A 19,777-nucleotide genomic window follows, 5' to 3' on the forward strand; every position below is an offset into this window, starting at 1 on the left:
TGGAATCGGCACACCTGACGGGGCGGAGCTACGCGATGACGTGAGGGGCAGAGCCAGAACGTCGCTGCTGCCGAACAGACCCGAAGGCAGAGAACCCTTCTGCGCAAGCGCGTCTAATCGGGCGATTAGACGCTGAATTTAGACGGAGCCATGGAGACGGGGACGCCAGCGCAGGGAAGGTAAGTGAATAACTTCTGTATGGCTCATATTTAATGCACGATGTATATTACAAAGTGCATTAATATGGCCATACAGAAGTGTATAACCCCACTTGCTGCCGCGAGACAACCCCTTTAAATGGGAGGGAACATTTTCCCGGCACATTTCCCAGCCTTCCTCTTGACGTCGGCTCTAGACCTCCAAATTTCTTTACCATGAAAAATAAGAAACCCAAAATTGCTATACACAGAATAATGCATTGTAGACATTGGCCCGGGAGGAGCGCTCACGGTTTGTTGGGTCTCCACATTCTTTCATGGCCATTTATGGCGCTACTGAAGTAAAACAGCCTTATTGAAAGTCGGTTATAGGCTAAAAGGAGCTCCCCACCAACCGCCCTGGTAGAAGGATATAAATATGGCGTTCTGGCGGGCTTTACCTCCGAGGAATCGTGATGTCAGAGCTCACCTATGCCCGGCGTCCCTTCATACAGCAAAGTGCACACTACATCAAATGGAAACCCGCCAGCGTTTAAGTATGGTGATTTTCCTTACCACGAGTGCTCCAAGCGATTCCATGCTGGACCGGCGTTCTTTTGATCACTTCACCGTTCGTACCAGGAGCAGAAGGCTAAGGAAGCTATAGAAAGGTTTTAGCTTATGTAGTCTGGGGAGGAAGGAGAGCCGCAGCTCCCACTGAAGCCCGGTCCACACAAAAGGAACGCTCCTGCTTGAGTCCTTCCTGTTCCTACAAGTGGACACCGCAGGTCAGAGGGCGACCTCCATGTGTGCCATCATGACCGGACAATGTTGTGAATACTCCAGTCACATCCAGAGCTGTAGTCTCAGTTCCACGGTCTGCCACATGGGAGGCCATCAGCATGGTGCTGCCAGTCACCCCCTTAGCAGCTTAGGCTCTGTGTTGTGCTGCAGTCCACTACATTGTATCTCTCAGCCCATCCTGTGAGGTTAATTACCGACCCGTCTCCAATCTCCCACACATGCTCTACGCTCAACTAATCCGCCATCGCTCTGTAACCGCTCTTCTTCACGCCTTGTATTGTTTTTTGTACTTGTCATTCTACCAAAACCGCCCTTACTAATGTGTTACATGACCTGATTGCGAAATTTAACGACTACTCTCTACAGATCCTTCTAGGTCTCTAAGCAGCACTTGACACCACCAGGCACTACAACACTGCCTTCTCCCTCCGCCAGTCGCTGCACTGATGCCTTCACCCTGTGCCAGTTGCGGCACCGATAATCCTTCCTCTACCTTGCACTATAATATTGCCCCATGTGGCAGGCACTAGACTGATGCCTCTACCCTGTGCCAGGCCCTGTAACACTGACTCCACCCTGTGCCAGTCGCTGCACCAATTCTTCACCCTAGCCCAGTGGTTAGCACTGTGGGGTCCCAGGTTCAACTCCAGCACTGCAGGACAGGAGCATGAAGCCACCACAACCACCTGTCCATTCTACTCCTAGCAACGTGCTGATATTTTTTGGCAATTTTTGCTAAAAATCAGAACAGGATGATCCAATTTTTGCAAGAAACTGACCCTATTTTATTGGCCGGCCGACCACCACTATTTATGATCGGTATCTACAGTTACTCCAGGCTGTAGCACATCTGCCGGTCGGCCTCTCCACGAGGAGCTCCAGGATGTGTCTCGCTGCTCATCTTGTACAATCTGCTCCTTCCTGTTCGTTATTTCACTATTTGGAATTGCAAAACAAGTGAGAAATGACTGGAGCCGCAGAGGAAAGTTCTTCAGGTTTCTTTTTATTGAATGTCTTGCAAAAAACAAAACAAAAAAAATTTAAGACTTTTTAATAAACACGAAGATTAGTGACAAAAACACTCGGCAGATATGAAAACGCGAGCGGTGTAGAGAAAAGTGCGGCAAGATGTGATGACAGCGAGGGTGACATGAGACAGCTGCAGGCGACTGCAACACAGAACCACACAAAGATGGGGGTCCGCTGCAGTACACCCACCAGGGGATTAGGAATGTCAGGGCATGCTGGGAGTTGTAGTTCAGAACTCTCAGGGACCCGGTGAGCACACGAGTGATTATTACACGTTTATAGGATCGTCCTGACGCTACATAAATAATGAGATGCAGCAAATTCATCATGGCCGCCCTTATATTAAACCGTACCGGGAGTCCTTAACTCCTTACTGCCTGCCCCGCGGAATGATGGACTGATGTATATGATAAAATCCTACTGGCAGAAGGGGAAAAAAATATGTAGATGAGGTTTCATCCTGTACATTGTGGGTGACCTGCAGTACTTGTTTATTACCACCAGATGGAGCCATTATACACAGTGATGGTTCTTCATACTATCGCCAGATGTTGCCATTATATAATAATTCCTCATACTATCAGCAGATGGCGCTATCATCTATATATTTACTCATACTATCAGCAGGTGGCAGTATTGTCATGATTCTTCCTTACACCATCACCAGATAGCAACGTTATATATCATGATCTCACACCATCATCACCAGATGGGGCGATATATTTATTCCACATACATATATTTATAATGATTGGTCACATTAATATATATTTCTTCATACAATCAATAGATGGCACTATTATATACGATTCCACATATAAGCACCAGATGGTGCCATTATATATATATTTCTTCCTATCATCAGCAATGGCGGTATTGTGCAGAGATTGTTTCATACACTACCACTAGATGGAGCGAATATAGATGTAAGATGATTCTTCATATTATCACCAGATGGCGCTATTAGTATGCTGAAATATCACCAGATGACGTATAGAATGATTCTACACATTATCGGCATTATATATTTCATCATACTATCAGCAGTTGGTGCTATTGTACATAATCATGGTCCATTACACTATCACCAATGGCGGCATTTGGTCCCTCACACCATCACCAGACGGCGCTATTATACATTTCCTCATAATACAACCAGGTGGCGGTATTGTGCATAGTGATGGTCCCTTACACTGTCACTCGATGGCGGTATTTGGTCACTTACACTATCACCAGATGGTGGTATTATACGATTCCTCATGCTATCACCAGATGGCGCTATTATATATTTCCCAATACAACCAGATGGCGGTATTGTGTATAGTCATGGTCCCTTATACGGTCACTAGATGGCGCTAAACATATGTTTCCTCATAGCATGACCAGATGGCACTATTACACAGTGAGGATTCCTGACACTTGCTTTCTACCATTTTTTTGCCGAACATCCAGCCCATAATACAATAAAGCAGACAGTAACGGCAGTGTCCGTTCTTCCCTCTTTCCGGTCAGAGTGCAAGCTCTTCGGATTAGACTGCTGGTCGCCATTATATCTACCCTGGACAGCGACTCCAGTTTGGGAGGGGTGGGGGTGAGTCTTGGCACCTTTAAATCAGTAATAATCCTTAACACAACATTGTGTTCCGGGAAGAAAGCGAATATACATGACAGAGGCGTCGCGGTCCTATAAAACGTCAGGAATGTGTGATGGAAGAAGCAGTAGCTATGGGGGGGTGAGGGGGTGGTGGGTGAACAGGGGGTTGGCAGCCTTGTGGTGTAAAAAGATGGCTGATTGTCGCAGCTCATTGCTGATTTAAAGAGACAGTCACCCACAAAATAATGTCTGCAGGAGCAGAAGTCAGTGGCGGTCAGGTCTACAGTGTAGCCTGCAGAGAACAAGGGTGCACAAACTTTTTTTCAGTAAGGGACAAAGGTATTGAGAAATTTCTAATTGTGCCCTGGGGGCCGGTGCGCACTACATCAGCCGCAGTCTCATCTTACCACGTCGTCACAACGTACCGCAGCAGCGTCGCCAATCTTATTGTAGGTGACTGTCTCTTTAAGAAAACCTCATGATAAAATAACATATTAGAGCTCACTGTGGCGCAGCGTCCCTCTTGCTCCACTGCGTCTTCTGTCCTGATTCAGAGTAATATGGATTAAAGGCACGTGGGTAAGTAGGGGACAGTCCTAGAAAGGGGAGGGGCTTGTACCTTGAGGGCTCCACCCTAACAATCAGACAATAATTAATTAAGAACACAAATCTAAAACAATCTCGGACCATAGGAGCGCAGCGGGCGCAGGGACGTCACTTCAGTTTGCCGACCCGACCACCAGATGGCGCTGTGGGAATTGGAAGACAAATGTTCACAAATTGAGACCATCTTTCTCCCCAGATTTCTTTGGCCTTCGTTGGCATCTAAGGGTTCATTTTGGCACAGACTATGGCGGCTCTTATGACACGGGTGGCGGGGGGCGGCCAAACGAAGAATCACTGCTGCACGGACAGAAGTTAAGAGTTGAGGAGCGAAGCATCAAAGACGCCCTGAAGGCTCGGAAAGTTCTGGTCCGGTGTTGAGAAATGGTGGCTTCACGCCTTCCGCTTGGCTAGCTCTTCAGCTTCCTGCGGATAGAGAGGAAATAACATGAGACCCGTGAATCACCTGGCCGTCCCAGAGCTGGATCAGACCTGCGCAGTAAGACCGCGGCCGCTGTGCGGCGTCCTAAGTAACTACCACCTCGTGCGTGGCTGATAATGATCAAGAGGAGGTGGAGACTGCGCTGGACATTATGGGGTTAATAATCCTACAAGGAAGAGAAGCGCTGACATACGTGACCTTGAACATGGAACGACACGTGACGGCAATCACCGGCCCCGCCCCTCCCTGTATCAATGTTCATCATCCAGTCACCCAAGTGCTACAAAAACCTGAACAAGGATGTTGCCCCGACTCCCGAGAACCCTGGATGGGTCAGCGATGGGGGGTGGGAGGGGTCTGCCCCTGCTGAAGCTTAGGGAGACCCCAATATTCTAATCCTCCCACAACCCATCCCCAGACTGTCAGAAGAGACCCCCATAGAGGCACCAAACATGGACAGCAGTGACGATGTGGCGTTACCCTTGACCCTGGAGGCGGAGTCAGTCCCAGGAAGGTGTACACCTCGTTATTCTCTCTGGCTTCGAAGAAAGCATCGTAATCCTGAGGGCAACAAATGGGACACAAATAAATTAGCGCCAACATTTCCGGCACCTCCAGCTTCAGGTGTTTGAGACAATTTTCAAGATCTCTGCTTGCTGACAGTGATTGGGAACACTCACATTGGCATCCAGAGGTTGTGCATCTGTTCCGACCTGATACCTCACACAGCTAAACGTTTGTTACAATGTATCAACTGGGAGCCAAATACTTCAGCGAGGGGTTGCTGGTGCCCCCTCCTGGCATCAAGCTCCAGGGGCACCGACAAGCCTCTTTGACCTGCAGTCCCATGTAAATTGTACTTCAGCAGTGCAGAGTGAGAAGTTCCACAACTTCTTAATAGACTTTGTGGTTCAGTTCCTCTCCATTTCCAAGATCTCTGCTTGCTGCCAGTGAATAGTATGACTAATGTTTACATACAGAGGCGAGTCCTGCTCACACAGATGAGGGTTTGTTACAATGTTTCAGTACAGACAATCATCTGCGACATAAATAATTCTCCTCCGTCCTGGACTTCAGGCACTGACACACTGTAACAAGTCCTCAGCTGTGAGACACAGAAGGGGTTTCCTGTTGCTGTGTGTGTGGGGGGGGGGGGTTGAGCAGATATGTAATGGAGGGGGACGACACGTTACACATATGTGGAAGTCTTACCCCAAGGTAGCGGTCATCACTGAAGATCTGGGGGGGCAGCGGGATGCCGCTCGCAGGCCTGCAGCTCTCCGGAACGTTCTCCCTCATGAATTTCCGGTTTTCCTCGTTGGTTGCGATGTCCATTTCCTCGCAGTCGATCTTCATCGCTTCCAGGAGACACAAAACCATTTGCTGCTGCTTCTTAATCTGAAAGCAAGAGCCACAGATTACAAGAGGCCCAAAGTAACGGGCCCCCCCCCCCCGCCCGCAGACACGGGAGGCCCACTGGATAGAAAGGTATGAGGCACAAGGTAACAACAGCTATAGCGGTACGAGGTATAAGGGACAGCGGTACTATGGTTTGAAGTACGGAGGTAATAATATTTGCATAGCTCGCAACCAGCAACATATAATGGAAAACCCAACACAGATGTGCAGCGGGGGCCGCCGGTAACCCTCTACATACATTATGTGGTACAGTCAGTGCACAGCATGGACACAAGGAGGCGCTGCAGATCATCGCGTCTCCTGTGAGGTTATATACTTGTAATTAAACTTTCCTGAGGGGGAGGCAGCAGATTTCCCTTCTGCAGACAGGCTTCCCTCCCCCTCCTTCCTCACAGACCGAGGTACGAGGCGCATAACCTCCTAATAAGGAGACAACATCACTGCCCAGACTGGGAGCAGTACCCTGCCCCGCCAGACCTGGGAGAGGGGGAGTAGTAGTACCCAGACGTGGGAAAAGGAGGGGGGAGTGAAGGAGGAGGAGTTGTACCCTGACCTGGGAGAGGGGGGAGAAGTAGTAACCAGATGAGGGGGGAAAGAATAGTAGTCAGACGTGGGAGAGGAAGGGGGGAAAGAATAGTAGTCAGACGTGGGAGAGGAAGGGGGGAAAGAATAGTAGTCAGACGTGGGAGAGGAAGGGGGGAAAGAATAGTAGTCAGACGTGGGAGAGGAAGGGGGGAAAGAATAGTAGTCAGACGTGGGAGAGGAAGGGGGGAAAGAATAGTAGTCAGACGTGGGAGAGGAAGGGGGGTGGGGGAGCAGTAGTACCCAGACCTGGGAGAGGGAGAAGAGGGAGAGGCAGTAGTACCCTGATGGGGGTGGGGAGCAGTAGTACCCAGACCTGGGAGAGGGAGAAGAGGGAGAGGCAGTAGTACCCTGATGGGGGTGGGGAGCAGTAGTACCCAGACCTGGGAGAGGGAGGGAGTAGTAGTACAGTGCACCTCCAGATCTGGAAGAGAGGGAATGTGACATTCATTGTCATTGTGCTCTAGGGGTCCCCTCAGTGTTTCCGTTAGGGACCCCATTGCACAGTGGCTCGGTGGTTAGCACTGCTACCTCACATCGCTGGTCACCATGGTGATCTGCGCTCAGGACAGACGCTCGTTAATTTGCATTATTAATGTGTGATGAGGTTTCCTGGCAGAAGCGACAGACGTCTGCTGCGAATCTGCAGGGCGATGACTCAGCTCCGCAGCCCTCGCGTGCCCGTCGCCGCTAGGAGCGCCAGGAAATGAAATCCATGAGGTAAACGAAGTCACGCGGATCTTATGAAGGGTGCAGCCAAAGTGCCCGGTCAGGGTATTTAGATACAGGGAGGGGCAGCAAACTGAAGTTTTGCCCAGAGTGACGGAAAGGCTACCTACAACAACGGCGTTGGTTACAGAGCACAGAACTAAATGGCAGATACCAGAGAACAGCAGCAGTTTGTATACAATTACGGGCATTTAGCACACATTGTTCCAGGATCCCTCCGTTTTTCTCTGCGGTGCGGATGGAAACCTCGCTGGTTCTGCATCGTGCTGAGATTTACTGTCCATAAACTGTAGGAACGGCTCAAAGAACGGAAGACCGACCGAAACTGCGGAGCCCGGCGAAGCGCGATTCACAGCATGTTCTTTAACCCCTTAACGACCAGCCCATAGTGTTTTTACGTCCTCCCGAAGTGGGCTCTATTCTCTGAGGACGTAAAAACATGCTTCCTGCAGAGAATAGTGCCCCTCGGGATGTGGACGTGACAGCTCCATGCTGTCGGTGTCCGCAGGTAGCTGACAGCATGGAGCTGTCATCCCGGGCTGTTCGGAGCCCCCCCCGGCATTGCGATCGGCGCTATGCAATGTATAGCGCCGATCGCAAAAAAGTAAACAAAACTGCAAAAAAAGTGACATATTCAGCTGCTCTGATGGATCGGATCCATCGGAGCAGCTGAAACTACTTACCGAGGTCCATCGCACGGCTCCCCGCTGTCCCGATGCTCCGGGCCCCGCAGCCGTCCTTCTGCGCATGCGCGCCAGGCGGCATTACGTCAGCCGCATGCGCAGAAGGCCCGGCGGCGCGGGAAATTTAAAATCTCCTGGCTCCCGGCTCCTGTAGGTAGCCGGGAGGCAGGAGATGTCAGCGGGGACTGCGGTGAGCGGTCCCCGGTACCGCGATCGCCGTTATCCAATGGTTAGCGGCGATCGCGAAAAAGTTTTAAAAAAGTCAGTTTCACCTCCCCTCATGGATCGGATCCATGAGGGGAGGTGAAAATACTCACCCCCAGTCCTCAGCGGTGTCCCGATGTCCCGGGACCCGAATCCCCGTCTGCGCATGCGCGCCCGATGATTGACATCGGGCGCGTGAACAGACGGGCTCGAGCCCCGGGAAATTTAAAATCCCTCTGCTTCTGGCTGCCATGTGTAGCTGGGAGCAGAGAGATTATACCGGGGACATGATCACTGTCATCCAATGGATGACAGTGATCATGTAAAGTGAGAAAAAAGTGTAAAAAAGTAAAAAAAAAAAAAAGTAAAAAAAAGTTTTTAAAAGTTTAAAAAGCGTACGTTTCATCTCCCCTCATGGATCATATCCGTGAGGGAGGATGAAAGTACGTACCTAAGGCCCCCAGATTTATCCGCGGACCTTACCACAGCTTCTGCACACGCGCCCGTCGCCAAAATGGCGGGCGCATGCGCAAAAGCTGTGGATTGCCAGGATAATTTAAATTCTCCCTGCTCCTGGCTACAAAACGTAGCCAAGAGCATGGAGATTTAATGGGGGTCCGCGGTGAGCAGTTCCTGGTCACGTGTTCGCCATTATCCAATAATGGCGATCACGTAAAAGTTAAAAAAAAATTTGAAGTTTCATCTCCCCTCACTGATGCGATCGGTGAGAGGAGATGAATCTTTTTACCGGAGGCCTGCGTATTTGAATCCCGACGCGATCTTCCTCCGTGGACCTTCCAGGATTCTGCACATGCGATTGCCGGCAAAAAGCCGGACACATGCGCAGGAGTCAGGGAGCCCAGGAAATTTAAAATCTCCTTGCTCCCAGCGACCAACGGTCACAGAGAGCCTGGAGCAGTGACGGGTGGCCTCGTTGAGCGGTCCCCGGTCACGTGATAAAAAGGTAGAGATCTACCTTAGGCCGGTCTCACATGACCGGATAGGAATGACGGATTCCGCATGCGTCTGATCCGTGGTAATACGCAGATCAATCGTATCGGATTACACAATTCCGCTCACATTAGCGGGTTGGAATTGTGTAATCCACTCGCAGAAAAGAGAACGCAGCAGGTTCTATTTTACTGCGGATATCGGCAACATAGAGCCCATTGTGCTCCATGGTCATGGATATACCCGCAGCCCATACGCAACTACATTGTATACGGGCTGCGGGTACCCGCGTCATCGCTAAGCGATGGTGCGGGAAATACAAACAAAGGTGTACTGTGCATGACCGCCTGTGTGAGTAGGCAGTTATGCGCAGTACATTACGCAGCCGTACGCAGGGTCACAGCCGGGCTCACAGATGGGATCCGCTGTGGGCCTCCGCAAGCGGATTCCGCCTGCACCCGCGTGAGCCCGGCGTTATTCAGACCGCTACCTGTGATACGTATTTTACAAGAAGCCCCGGGAACGCTCGCTTTCCTGCAGTTCCAGGAGCACCTTGTTGAGCGCCTTCTGTGTGAGACCGCCGCACCTCATCAAGCTTACGGAGACTCACGGAACGCCACTTTTTACACCCCATACCTGCCACTGAGGTCACGAAATACCCCCAAAAAGCATGAGAGGAGGGGGGGGGGGATACCCGGTTTTATTGCCCCATGGGCCCATTCAACCAGCCTCCGTAATTACCCCTGTCTTCGGAAATACTACACAGTTCACATTTTTACTTTTATCTAAGATTTGCGAACGCCAAAAAGGGCGCTGAGGGGGAGGGGGGGGATTTTTAGGGAGTCAATCTTTATTCTGTACAAATAAGCAATGGGGCCTGGAATTTATTCAGTTGTGCCCTAAAATCCAACAGGTGTTCCGTCCTTTATAGGCCTTGCCATGCGTCCTGTAAGTAGATTAGGGCCACAATGGGTATGTTTCTGAACTCGGGACAAACGGGGGTATCCATTTTGGGGTGAACGTCTTCATTCCTATGTGCACTGTACAAAAAAACTGTTTTTAAATTGAAAAAATTGCCAAAAAAATTGAAAATCGTAACTTTTTCCTTCTGCTTTGCTTAGATTCATTCAAATACTGTGGGGTCAAAATACGCAGTACACCCCTAGATGAATTCGTTAAGGGGTCTAGTTTTCAAAATGGGGTCATTTGAGGGGGTTCTTTATAGTTTTGGCCGCTCAATGGCTCTATAAGTGGGCAATGGGGCCTGGAATTTATTCAGCTGTAACCTGAAATCCAACGGGTATTCCTTTCATTGTAGGCCTAGCCATGGGTCCTGTAAGTCTATTAGGGCCACAATGGGGATGTTTCTGAACACGGGACAAACAGGGGTATCCATTTTGGGGTGAAAGCCTTCATTTATATGTGTGCTGTACAAAAAAAACTGTTTTTAAATTGACACAATAGCCCAAAAAATGAAAATCCTATTTTTTTCCTTTTGCTTTGCTTAAATTTATTCAAAAACTGTGGGGTCAAAATATGCAGTACATCCCTAGATAAATTCGTTAAGGGGTCTAGTTTTCAAAATGGGGTCATTTGTGGGGGTTCTATATGGTTTTGGGCGCTCAAGAACTCTACAAGTGGGCAATGGGGCCTAAAAGGACTTCAAGCAAAATCTATGTTCTGAAAGCCACCGATTACTCCTTTTATTTTGGGCCCCGTTGTGCATGCGGACATAAGATTAGGGCCACAATGGGTATATTTCTGAAAACAGCACAAACAGGGGTATCCATTTTGGGGTGTAAGTCTTCCTTCATATGTGTGCTGTACAAAAAAAGCTGTTTTTAAAATGACAGAATTGCCAAAAAAACAAAAATCCAAATTTTTTCCTTTTGCTTTGCTTGAATTTATTCAAAAACTGTGGGGTCAAAATGCGCAGTACACCCCTAGATAAATTCGTTAAGGAGTCTAGTTTTCAAAATGGGGTCATTTGTGGGGGTTCTCTATGGTTTTGGGCGCTCAAGAACTCTACAAGTGGGCAATGGGGCCTAAAAGGACTTCAAGCAAAATTTGTGTTCCGAAAGCCACCGGTCGCTCCTTTCATTTTGGGCTCCGTTGTGTATCCAGACATAAGATTAGGGCCACAATGGGTATGTCTCTGAACACGGGACAAACAGGGGTATCCATTTTTGGGTGCAAGTCTTCCTTCATATGTGTGCTGTACAAAAAAAGCTGTTTTTAAAATGACAGAATTGCCGAAAAAACGAAAATCACAATTTTTTCCTTTTGCTTGGTTTGAATTCATTCAAAAACTGTGGGGTCAAAATATGCAGTACACCCCTAGATAAATTCCTTAAGGGGTCTAGTTTTCAAAATGGGGTCATTTGTGGGGGTTTTCTATGGTTTTGGGCGCTCAAGAACTCTACATGTGTGCTATGGGGCCTAAAAGGACTTCAAGCAAAATTTCTGTTTTGAAAGACACTGACTACTCCTTTCATTTTGGGCCCCGTTGTGGACTCAGATATAACAATAGGGCCACAATGGGTATATTTCTGAACACGGCAGAAATAGGGGTATCCATTTTGGGGTGTAAATCCTGATTTTCATGTAAACTATAGGAAAAAAATATGTCTTTAAAATGACAGATTTGCAAAAATATGAAATTTTACTTTTTCTCCTCTAAATTGAATTAATTCCTGAAAAAAAACTGTGGGGTCAAAATACTCATGACACCCCTCAGTGAATACATTAAGGGGTGTAGTTTTTAAAATGAGGTCATTTGGGGGGGTATCTATTATTCTGACACTCATGAGCCATTCCAATCTCGGCTTGGTATAGGAAAACAAAGTGTTCCTCAAAATGCTAAAAAGTAATGTTAAATTTGTACGTCTCCTAAATAGTTAAAAAAAAACGAAAGTTTTTCCAATGTGCGCCCAAAATAAAGTAAACGGGTGGAAATATAAATCTTAGCAAAAATTTCTATATTATGTTTGCACATATTTAAGATATTGCAGTTGGAAATGTGAAAAAATGACGATTTTTTCAAAATTTTCCCAATTTTGGCGCTTTTAATAAATAAACACAATTTCTATCGGTCTATTTTTTCCGCCTAAATGAAGCACAACATGTGGCGAAAAAACAATGTCAGAATCGCTTGGATATGCAAAACCTTTCTGGTGTTTTTCCATGTTAAAGTGACACATGTCAGATTTGCAAAATTTGGCCTGGTCATTAAGGCGCAAACAGGCTTGGTCACTAAGGGGTTAAACACGAATCATAACGAAGTGATGTCATAGATCACATGACTGGGTTTCTTATACGAAGACCTAAGCAACCGCTAGGATAGGAGAAACGTGGCCAAGATCCCATACGGCCCCTGGGTGCGTGTTCTGATATTGCGCAGCACAATCTGGGGTGTCACTCGCTGCGGCATCCTACGCCAGGCAGCGCGCACAGTGCATGATGGTAGCGGACTGACCACCATCTTCATGCATTAGGCACACTTCGGCACCTCCGTGGAAACGTACGCCAGGTCCAACTTGGCATACATTATACATAAGTCTGTCGGTCGAGGACGCCCATACCCCCTACTGCCAAGCCCTGCACACTTTTCAGAAGTGTGGCGAAGTCGGTGCCTAAGTTGTACGTTTCTGTGCAAGTGGGACTTGAATTCTTCTGGTGTAAAAGCTTTCAGAAATGTCCCCCTTCGTCTATCAGCCCATCACCAAATTCATGGCCTCCGCTTGCTGTCAGTGAATGGAAATATTAACCATTTACAAGGTCTGTACCTTGTAAAATGTGTTTTCTTTCACTCAAAGCAAGCAGAGATCTTTAAAATGGCAAAGAGGCTGAAAAACTAAAAGTCTATTAAAAAAAATAAAAAATTGCAGAACCTTGATTCTACAACAAGTTTCATCTACGGTGAACGGGATATTGGCCCTTTAAATAACACTTCAGGTACAACTATCGGGGGTGGAGGCTGACACCGTCAGCTCTGCCCGTAACAGGTTCTGCAGGGGCAGAGACCAACCCCCACCCTCATGACTGTCGTCTCCGTAGCAAAATCATGATCATGTGACCTTGTACTTTGGCCCCTTGGACATGTGGCCCTCCAGCTCGTCTGACAACTGTGTCCCGCAGCGTGGTTGTCAGCCCCCCAGCTCATATACTGTATGTAAAAGTCTGGGTGATGATTATAACAGGTGCATGATGGGAGTTGTCCGGCTCAGGGATTACTGAAGGCAGAGGAGCCTGTGGCCCTCCCCCGCTCCCCCTATAGTCATCACCTATATAATGCTATCCTTATTATCTCAGTCCACCCATCCCTCGGCGGTGCAGCTGCCTCAGCACTCTGCAATGTCCTCGCCTTCTGCTCTCGCTGCAGACACCCACCTTCTGTTTGAGGAGTAAATAAAGGTGAATAGGACGGTGGATAATAAGACCCGAGACAAAGCCACGACGGTGCCACCCCAGCATACACAGGTCAAGCAGGAGCCACGGAACTCTGATCTCTGCTTGTTGTCAGTGAACGGGGACATCCTTGTTCACAGAACCAGTGCAAGCAATCCAATGGACTGCAGGCTGATCGTTCCTACCTGCACTGATACACTATAACAAACCCTCAGCGGTGAGAGGAAGACTGGTTCTACATCTTGATTTTAGTCAATACTCTTTGCTAAAAATTGCTCACTGTAGGACAGTCTATTGCTCCCCGTTATCAGCCATTTCAGGCTGGGGAGAGGATGACTGCAGTGTTCTACTATACACCCTATCTTGTATATGTCACCGATATTAGGCGCTCTTCTTATAATGCTCCAGCAGTGATATAACCTCCAAGTTGTGGGGGAAAGACATCCGTAGTATAACATGAGCAGGAGTTCCCCCCCCTCCGGCCCCTGAACCTCCCCTCCCCCCTCCTCTCACACATTGGGGCCTGCACTCCCCCCAAACTCCATTGACAAAGTACTCACCCCCCACTGCCTAATTCACTCCTGAGGACCCTTCCTCCTAGATTGTAAGCTCCTAGTCGCAGAGCTCCTTACTGCCTGGATGCAGCAGTGTGTCCAGCGCAGATGTGAAAACTGATACTCGGCAGCTGGGCAGCAGTGGCGCATACACGTCCCCCGGGACGGCGACTATCAGGGGCCTGTCAGTCCCAGGGTGCCCCGAGGCTGGGCAGCAGCGGCGCATACACGTCCCTCGGGACGGCGACTATCAGGGGCCTGTCAGTCCCAGGGTGCCCTGAGGCTAGGCGGCAGCAGCGGCGCATACACGTCCCCCGGGACGGCAACTATCAGGGGCCTGTCAGTCCCAGGATACCCCGAGGCTAAGCAGCAGCGGCGCACACGTTCCCCGGCCGGGACGGCAACTATCAAGGGCATGTCAGACACAGCAGATGTGAGAGGGTCCAACGTGTCCTCTGTCTGTTCCTAGGAAAACTGGGCAACAACCAATATGGCCGCCATCACACGTAGTACATCGGCCACAAGACTTGGAAGCGGTCATGGCAGCCATATTGGTCGTCACCCAGCCGCTAAGGCATCTTCGTTATCTGGGCGCTGTGTTTGGACTCCCCAGTAAGGCTATGCTAACACCGGGTCGGAAAACGTAAAGATACGCCACTGAGAACTCCGTTTTCATGCGTGGATACGCGCCAAATCACGCATCGGCACCTGGCGACACGTGTTCTGTAGCCCTATTGATCGCAGAGCCAAACCCAACATGGAAGACGATAATTGAAGCGCCATGCCACTTCTCTTGTCCGTGATGCTTATTTCAAATACGCATCAGGAAAAAACGCGTTGTCAAGGCAGGATCGCGGTCAGCCTTCACAAATCAGTGGGACGCAAATTACACGTGTATTCTGGCGCGCATTATAGACTTTAACAGTCATCCTGCCCATTACTGGTCGCACCCACAGGCAGCTGGATTGGTGCTGTCTGACTGGACACGGGGGCACCCTCCTTGTTACCGGCGGGCAGTGGTGACATAACAATGGCAGCCACGTCCCTCGTGTCACTGCCAATAGGGCGAGCCCGGCGCGGCCACCCCCTCCCGCACTTTATAGAGATCAGCGGCGCTTTACTGCTCGGTAATGAACGCCATTAATACGGAAACCGAGTCAGACAAGGATTTATAAGTTCACAGCTCAGCAGACACATCCTAGGGACAGCGAGGGGCCCCCCACATATAACAACTAGTGCGAACAGGGAGGAGTAGGGTTCGGGCCTGCGGGACACACAATGCCCGCCTGGAGACTGGACACTACAGATGCCCCCTTCTCCCAGACAGTGCTGATAAATCTGCCCCAACGTATCTAACAGTAAAACGGTCTGTTGCCCGTAGCAACCAATCAGAGCCCAGCTGTCATTTATCCTGCTGAGGTAAAATGAAAGCTGCACTCTGATTGGTTGCTGGGGGCAACAGATGTGATAGACATGATGATTATTTAGTATAAAATGTCTATTGATTTGTATAAACCAAATGTATTATGCTTTTGTAATGACTTTTAGCTCTGAGGAGTTTAAAGGACACACACAATCTAATCATGGTATTTGCTAGACAATGGATGTATGATGTAATGTTAGTTAAGTACATAGGAATTGCACAACCAGCCTCTAAGAGTTAAAGGTTATAGGATTATATGTATATACTGAGTGTCTTTCTAGCACTTCTCCACCCCTCCCATCCTGAAGCTAGTTAAATAAATGGGTTGCCACATACACAGAAACTGCTTAAAGGGGTTGTCCCGCGGCAGCAAGTGGGTCTATACACTTCTGTATGGCCATATTAATGCACTTTGTAATGTACATTGTGCATTAATTATGAGCCATACAGAAGTTATCAGAAGTTTTTCACTTACCTGCTCCGTTGCTAGCGTCCTCGTTTCCATGGAGCCGACTAATTTTCGCCGTCTAATGGCCAAATTAGCCGCGCTTGCGCAGTCCGGGTCTTCTTCTTTCCTCAATGGGGCCGCTCGTGCTAGATGCCGGCTCCTTGTAGCTCCGCCCCGTCACGTGCCGATTCCAGCCAATCAGGAGGCTGGAATCGGCAATGGACCGCACAGCAGCCCTGCGGTCCACCGAGGGTGAAGATCCCGGCGGCCATCTTCACCGGGTAAGTAAGAAGTCACCGGAGCGCGGGGATTCAGGGGGGGGGGTGTTGAAAAAAAAAAAAAAAAAACCCGTTTCGGCGCGGGACAAACCCTTTAAGGTTGCCTGCATAGAGGACAAAGTCTAACCTACATCCTGGCTAGTAGAGGGTGGGCAGAGAGGCGGGGGATTCTATATGATCCGACAAATGAGAATCCTATATGTTACTGATGTAATCTGTTGCACGCCCATTAAAGGGCGGTTATCATGTGTTATAATAAAAAGCCTGAGCCTCTACACATTGTAGAGACTCTCCCAGTTTTAGACCAGCATTTGTGTCTGATTCTGGTCGATGATGTGTGCACACGATACAATTCGGAAGCTACAAAATACCCCAAAACCTGCTGGAGAAAACTATAATCCAGATCACAGACACTTCTACTGTTAGGCCGGGCTCACACGAGCAGGTTGGATTCGGAATGCAGGAGGCCCACAGCGGATTCCGTCAGTGAGGTCGGCCGGTCGGTCACCCTGCGTAGGCAATTAATTGTCTTGTACATAACCGCGAAGGCACACAGTCGGTCACGCACAGTACAGGTTTTTGTTAGTATTTCCCGCCCTGTCGCTAAGCGGGTACCCGCAGCTAATGCACAATGTAACGCTGCATATGGGCTGCGGTAGATCTGCGACCATACAGCGCAGTGGGCTCTATGTCATGCATTGTGCAGTAACAGAACGCGCTGCGAGTTTCCTGTCGCTCCCGGAATCCCTAATTTGTATCCGCGGGTGTGAAGGAAAACGCGAAACGATACTGCAGACGGCGGCCACAGAATCCGCAATTCAAATCCGTCTGTGTGACACCGGCCTAAGTGTTGATAAATGAGGCCCTTTGTGTTTCCGTTTCTCACCATTTTCAGGATCTCTGCTTGCTGTCAGTGAACTGGAACATTCTGGTTTATATACAGAGCCTGACAAGCTGCACAGAACTGATATTTCTCACAGCTGAGGGTTTGTTACCATTGTTTTCTCTGTGACGTAAACATCCAGGACTCCAGACTGATGCAGACACCCTGCACTGACACATTGTAACAAAGACTCAGCTGAGTGAGAAAGGGCTGTCAGGACTGTTTCTATTCACTGATAGCAAGTAGAGATCTTGAAACCTATGAAAAACGGACACACAAAGTCTACTGGAGCATCTCATTATACAACGACAAAGCACTGTGCCATTTGTAGAACGAGAATACGGCATCTGCTGAGGGTGGACAGAGCGAGAATATCCACTGCGGCCCAGCAAGGGGTTAATGACTCCCACCATCCGCAGGCAGAGGTCTGGAGTCAATCTCTGTTCTGTTCTACTGACATTCTCTAGCGTCCCACAGCTGGATAACCGTATTGCCCCTCCCCCATCTACAGTCACAAACACAGAACCCCCCAATATATTAGACCATCCATATACAGACACACAGAGGGGGCTCCCTCAATACATCAGACCGTGCATATACACACAGAATATGACCCCCCCAATATATTAGACCGTGCATAAATACATACATGCAAAATATGACCTCCCCCCCCCCCAAATATATCAGACCATGCATACATACAGAATATGACATATCAGACCGTGCAGACATACATGCAGAATATGACCCCCACCCCAATATATCAGACCGTGCAGACATACATGCAGAATATGACCCCCACCCCAATATAACAGACACACACACACACATATATATATATATATATATATATATATATATATATATATATATACACACACATACATACATATACACACACACGGGGCCCCCAATACATCAGACAGTGCATATACACACAGAATAGAACAATCCCCCCATATATATATGTATATACACACACGGCCCCCAATACATCAGACGGTGCATATACATACACAGAATATACCCCCCAACATATATCAGACAGTGCATGTACTACACCCCCCTGCCCATGCACACAATGTGGGGGCTTCTTACACATGTGGACCCAGACGAGCTGGCGATGTACACCCTGATGACCATCCTGGACGGCTGCGATGTTCTGTGAGCTTCTGCAGCAGGCGGGGAGCTTCTTGCCTTTTTTTTCCTTCAATAAACTTTATTTCTCTCAGCTCCGCGCACACTCCGCCGCCGCGCTGGGAATTTCCAGGAAGAATGTCTTCATTGGCGGTTAACCCCTGAGTGTCCGGCCGTTAACCCTTTCAGGCCACATTCCTTCTCATCACACACAGGCTGCGGATTCCGTGCGTCCGCTGTTTTCATACACACGTGAAAAAAACTCGCAACGGGACCCATTGACTTCAATGACAAAACCGCCATGAATACGTATATTTGAGCATTCCCATGTGGGCTACTTCAGTCCAGAATGGGCCAGGCTGCGGTTTCCTTCACCCGACTGAACATCCCATGACAATTACACACGCGTGTGAATAAACCCAGTGAAATCCACTGGCTCAGTTTGCGCCATATTTAGGGCTTACGCCCACAGGCGGGTCGGATTCCACATGCGGGAGCCCGCAGCGGAATCCCACCCTGCCGGCGGCGCGTATCTGACATCTATTCCTGTACTGCGGACGGTCCGCACGCCTCGCCGTTGGACTTGCGCAGTACAGATTTTTATAGTTTTTAAAAAAATCTTTTCCGTGGCCCGTCCGCAATGTAAATGGAATGAAGTCAATGGAAGTGATAGGGGTCAATCAATATTTTTAATAACCTAACATAAGAAAGATAAGGAAACAGTGTAATAAATGTGACATTAGTTATTTGGTTATATAATGTTATGTATTATATGTAAAACATTCCGGAAGTTGCTAGTAGAATTTGGATGGAGAATCATATGTAAAAAGGTATATCAAGCGTTTATTTGAATATTGATTTTAGAATACTAAATGTATGATTAATTAGATTTTATTCAGCTATCTTACTGAATACCAACTTATCAACTTTGTGCTGACTCCCGAGTAGGTGGCTGAACCAGTTCTATGTGTAAACTAGAAACAATGTCCCCTCTTATGATGTGCAAATTGTTGATGGACCTTGAAGATTACATTCTGGTTTGGGAATGTAATTAACAGTGTAATCTTAAAGGGGTTGTCCCGCGCCGAAACGGGTTTTTTTTTTTTTTCAAACCCCCCCCCCCCCCCGTTCGGCGCGAGACAACCCGGATGCAGGGGTTAAAAAAGAACACCGGACAGCGCTTACCTTAATCCCCGCGCTCCGGTGACTTCTTACTTACCCGGTGAAGATGGCCGCCGGGATCTTCTACCTCCGTGGACCGCAGCTCTTCTGTGCGGTCCATTGCCGATTCCAGCCTCCTGATTGGCTGGAATCGGCACGTGACGGGGCAGAGCTACACGGAGCTACACCGAGCCCCATTGAGAAGAGAAGAAGACCCGGACTGCGCAAGTGCGGCTAATTTGGCCATTAGACGGCGAAAATTAGTCGGCTCCATGGGAACGAGGACGCTAGCAACGGAGCAGGTAAGTG

The 19,777-nt window shown here is 48.7% G+C and overlaps 1 protein-coding gene across 1 annotated transcript; it reads right to left on the reverse strand.

Moving 5' to 3' along the window:
• Positions 1-1,928: 1,928 nt before the first annotated feature.
• Positions 1,929-18,417, reverse strand: SH3BGRL (SH3 domain binding glutamate rich protein like). Its single transcript, XM_066581472.1, has 4 exons — positions 18,269-18,417; positions 5,822-6,007; positions 5,090-5,170; positions 1,929-4,593 (listed from the first exon to the last, which is right to left on the reverse strand). The coding sequence occupies exons 1-4, from the start codon at positions 18,311-18,313 to the stop codon at positions 4,561-4,563; spliced, it is 345 nt and encodes a 114-aa protein (XP_066437569.1). The 5' UTR covers positions 18,314-18,417; the 3' UTR covers positions 1,929-4,560.
• Positions 18,418-19,777: the final 1,360 nt, after the last annotated feature.

The sequence above is a fragment of the Eleutherodactylus coqui genome, chromosome 10 (genome assembly GCF_035609145.1).
Source record: "Eleutherodactylus coqui strain aEleCoq1 chromosome 10, aEleCoq1.hap1, whole genome shotgun sequence".
NCBI lineage: Eukaryota > Metazoa > Chordata > Amphibia > Anura > Eleutherodactylidae > Eleutherodactylus > Eleutherodactylus coqui.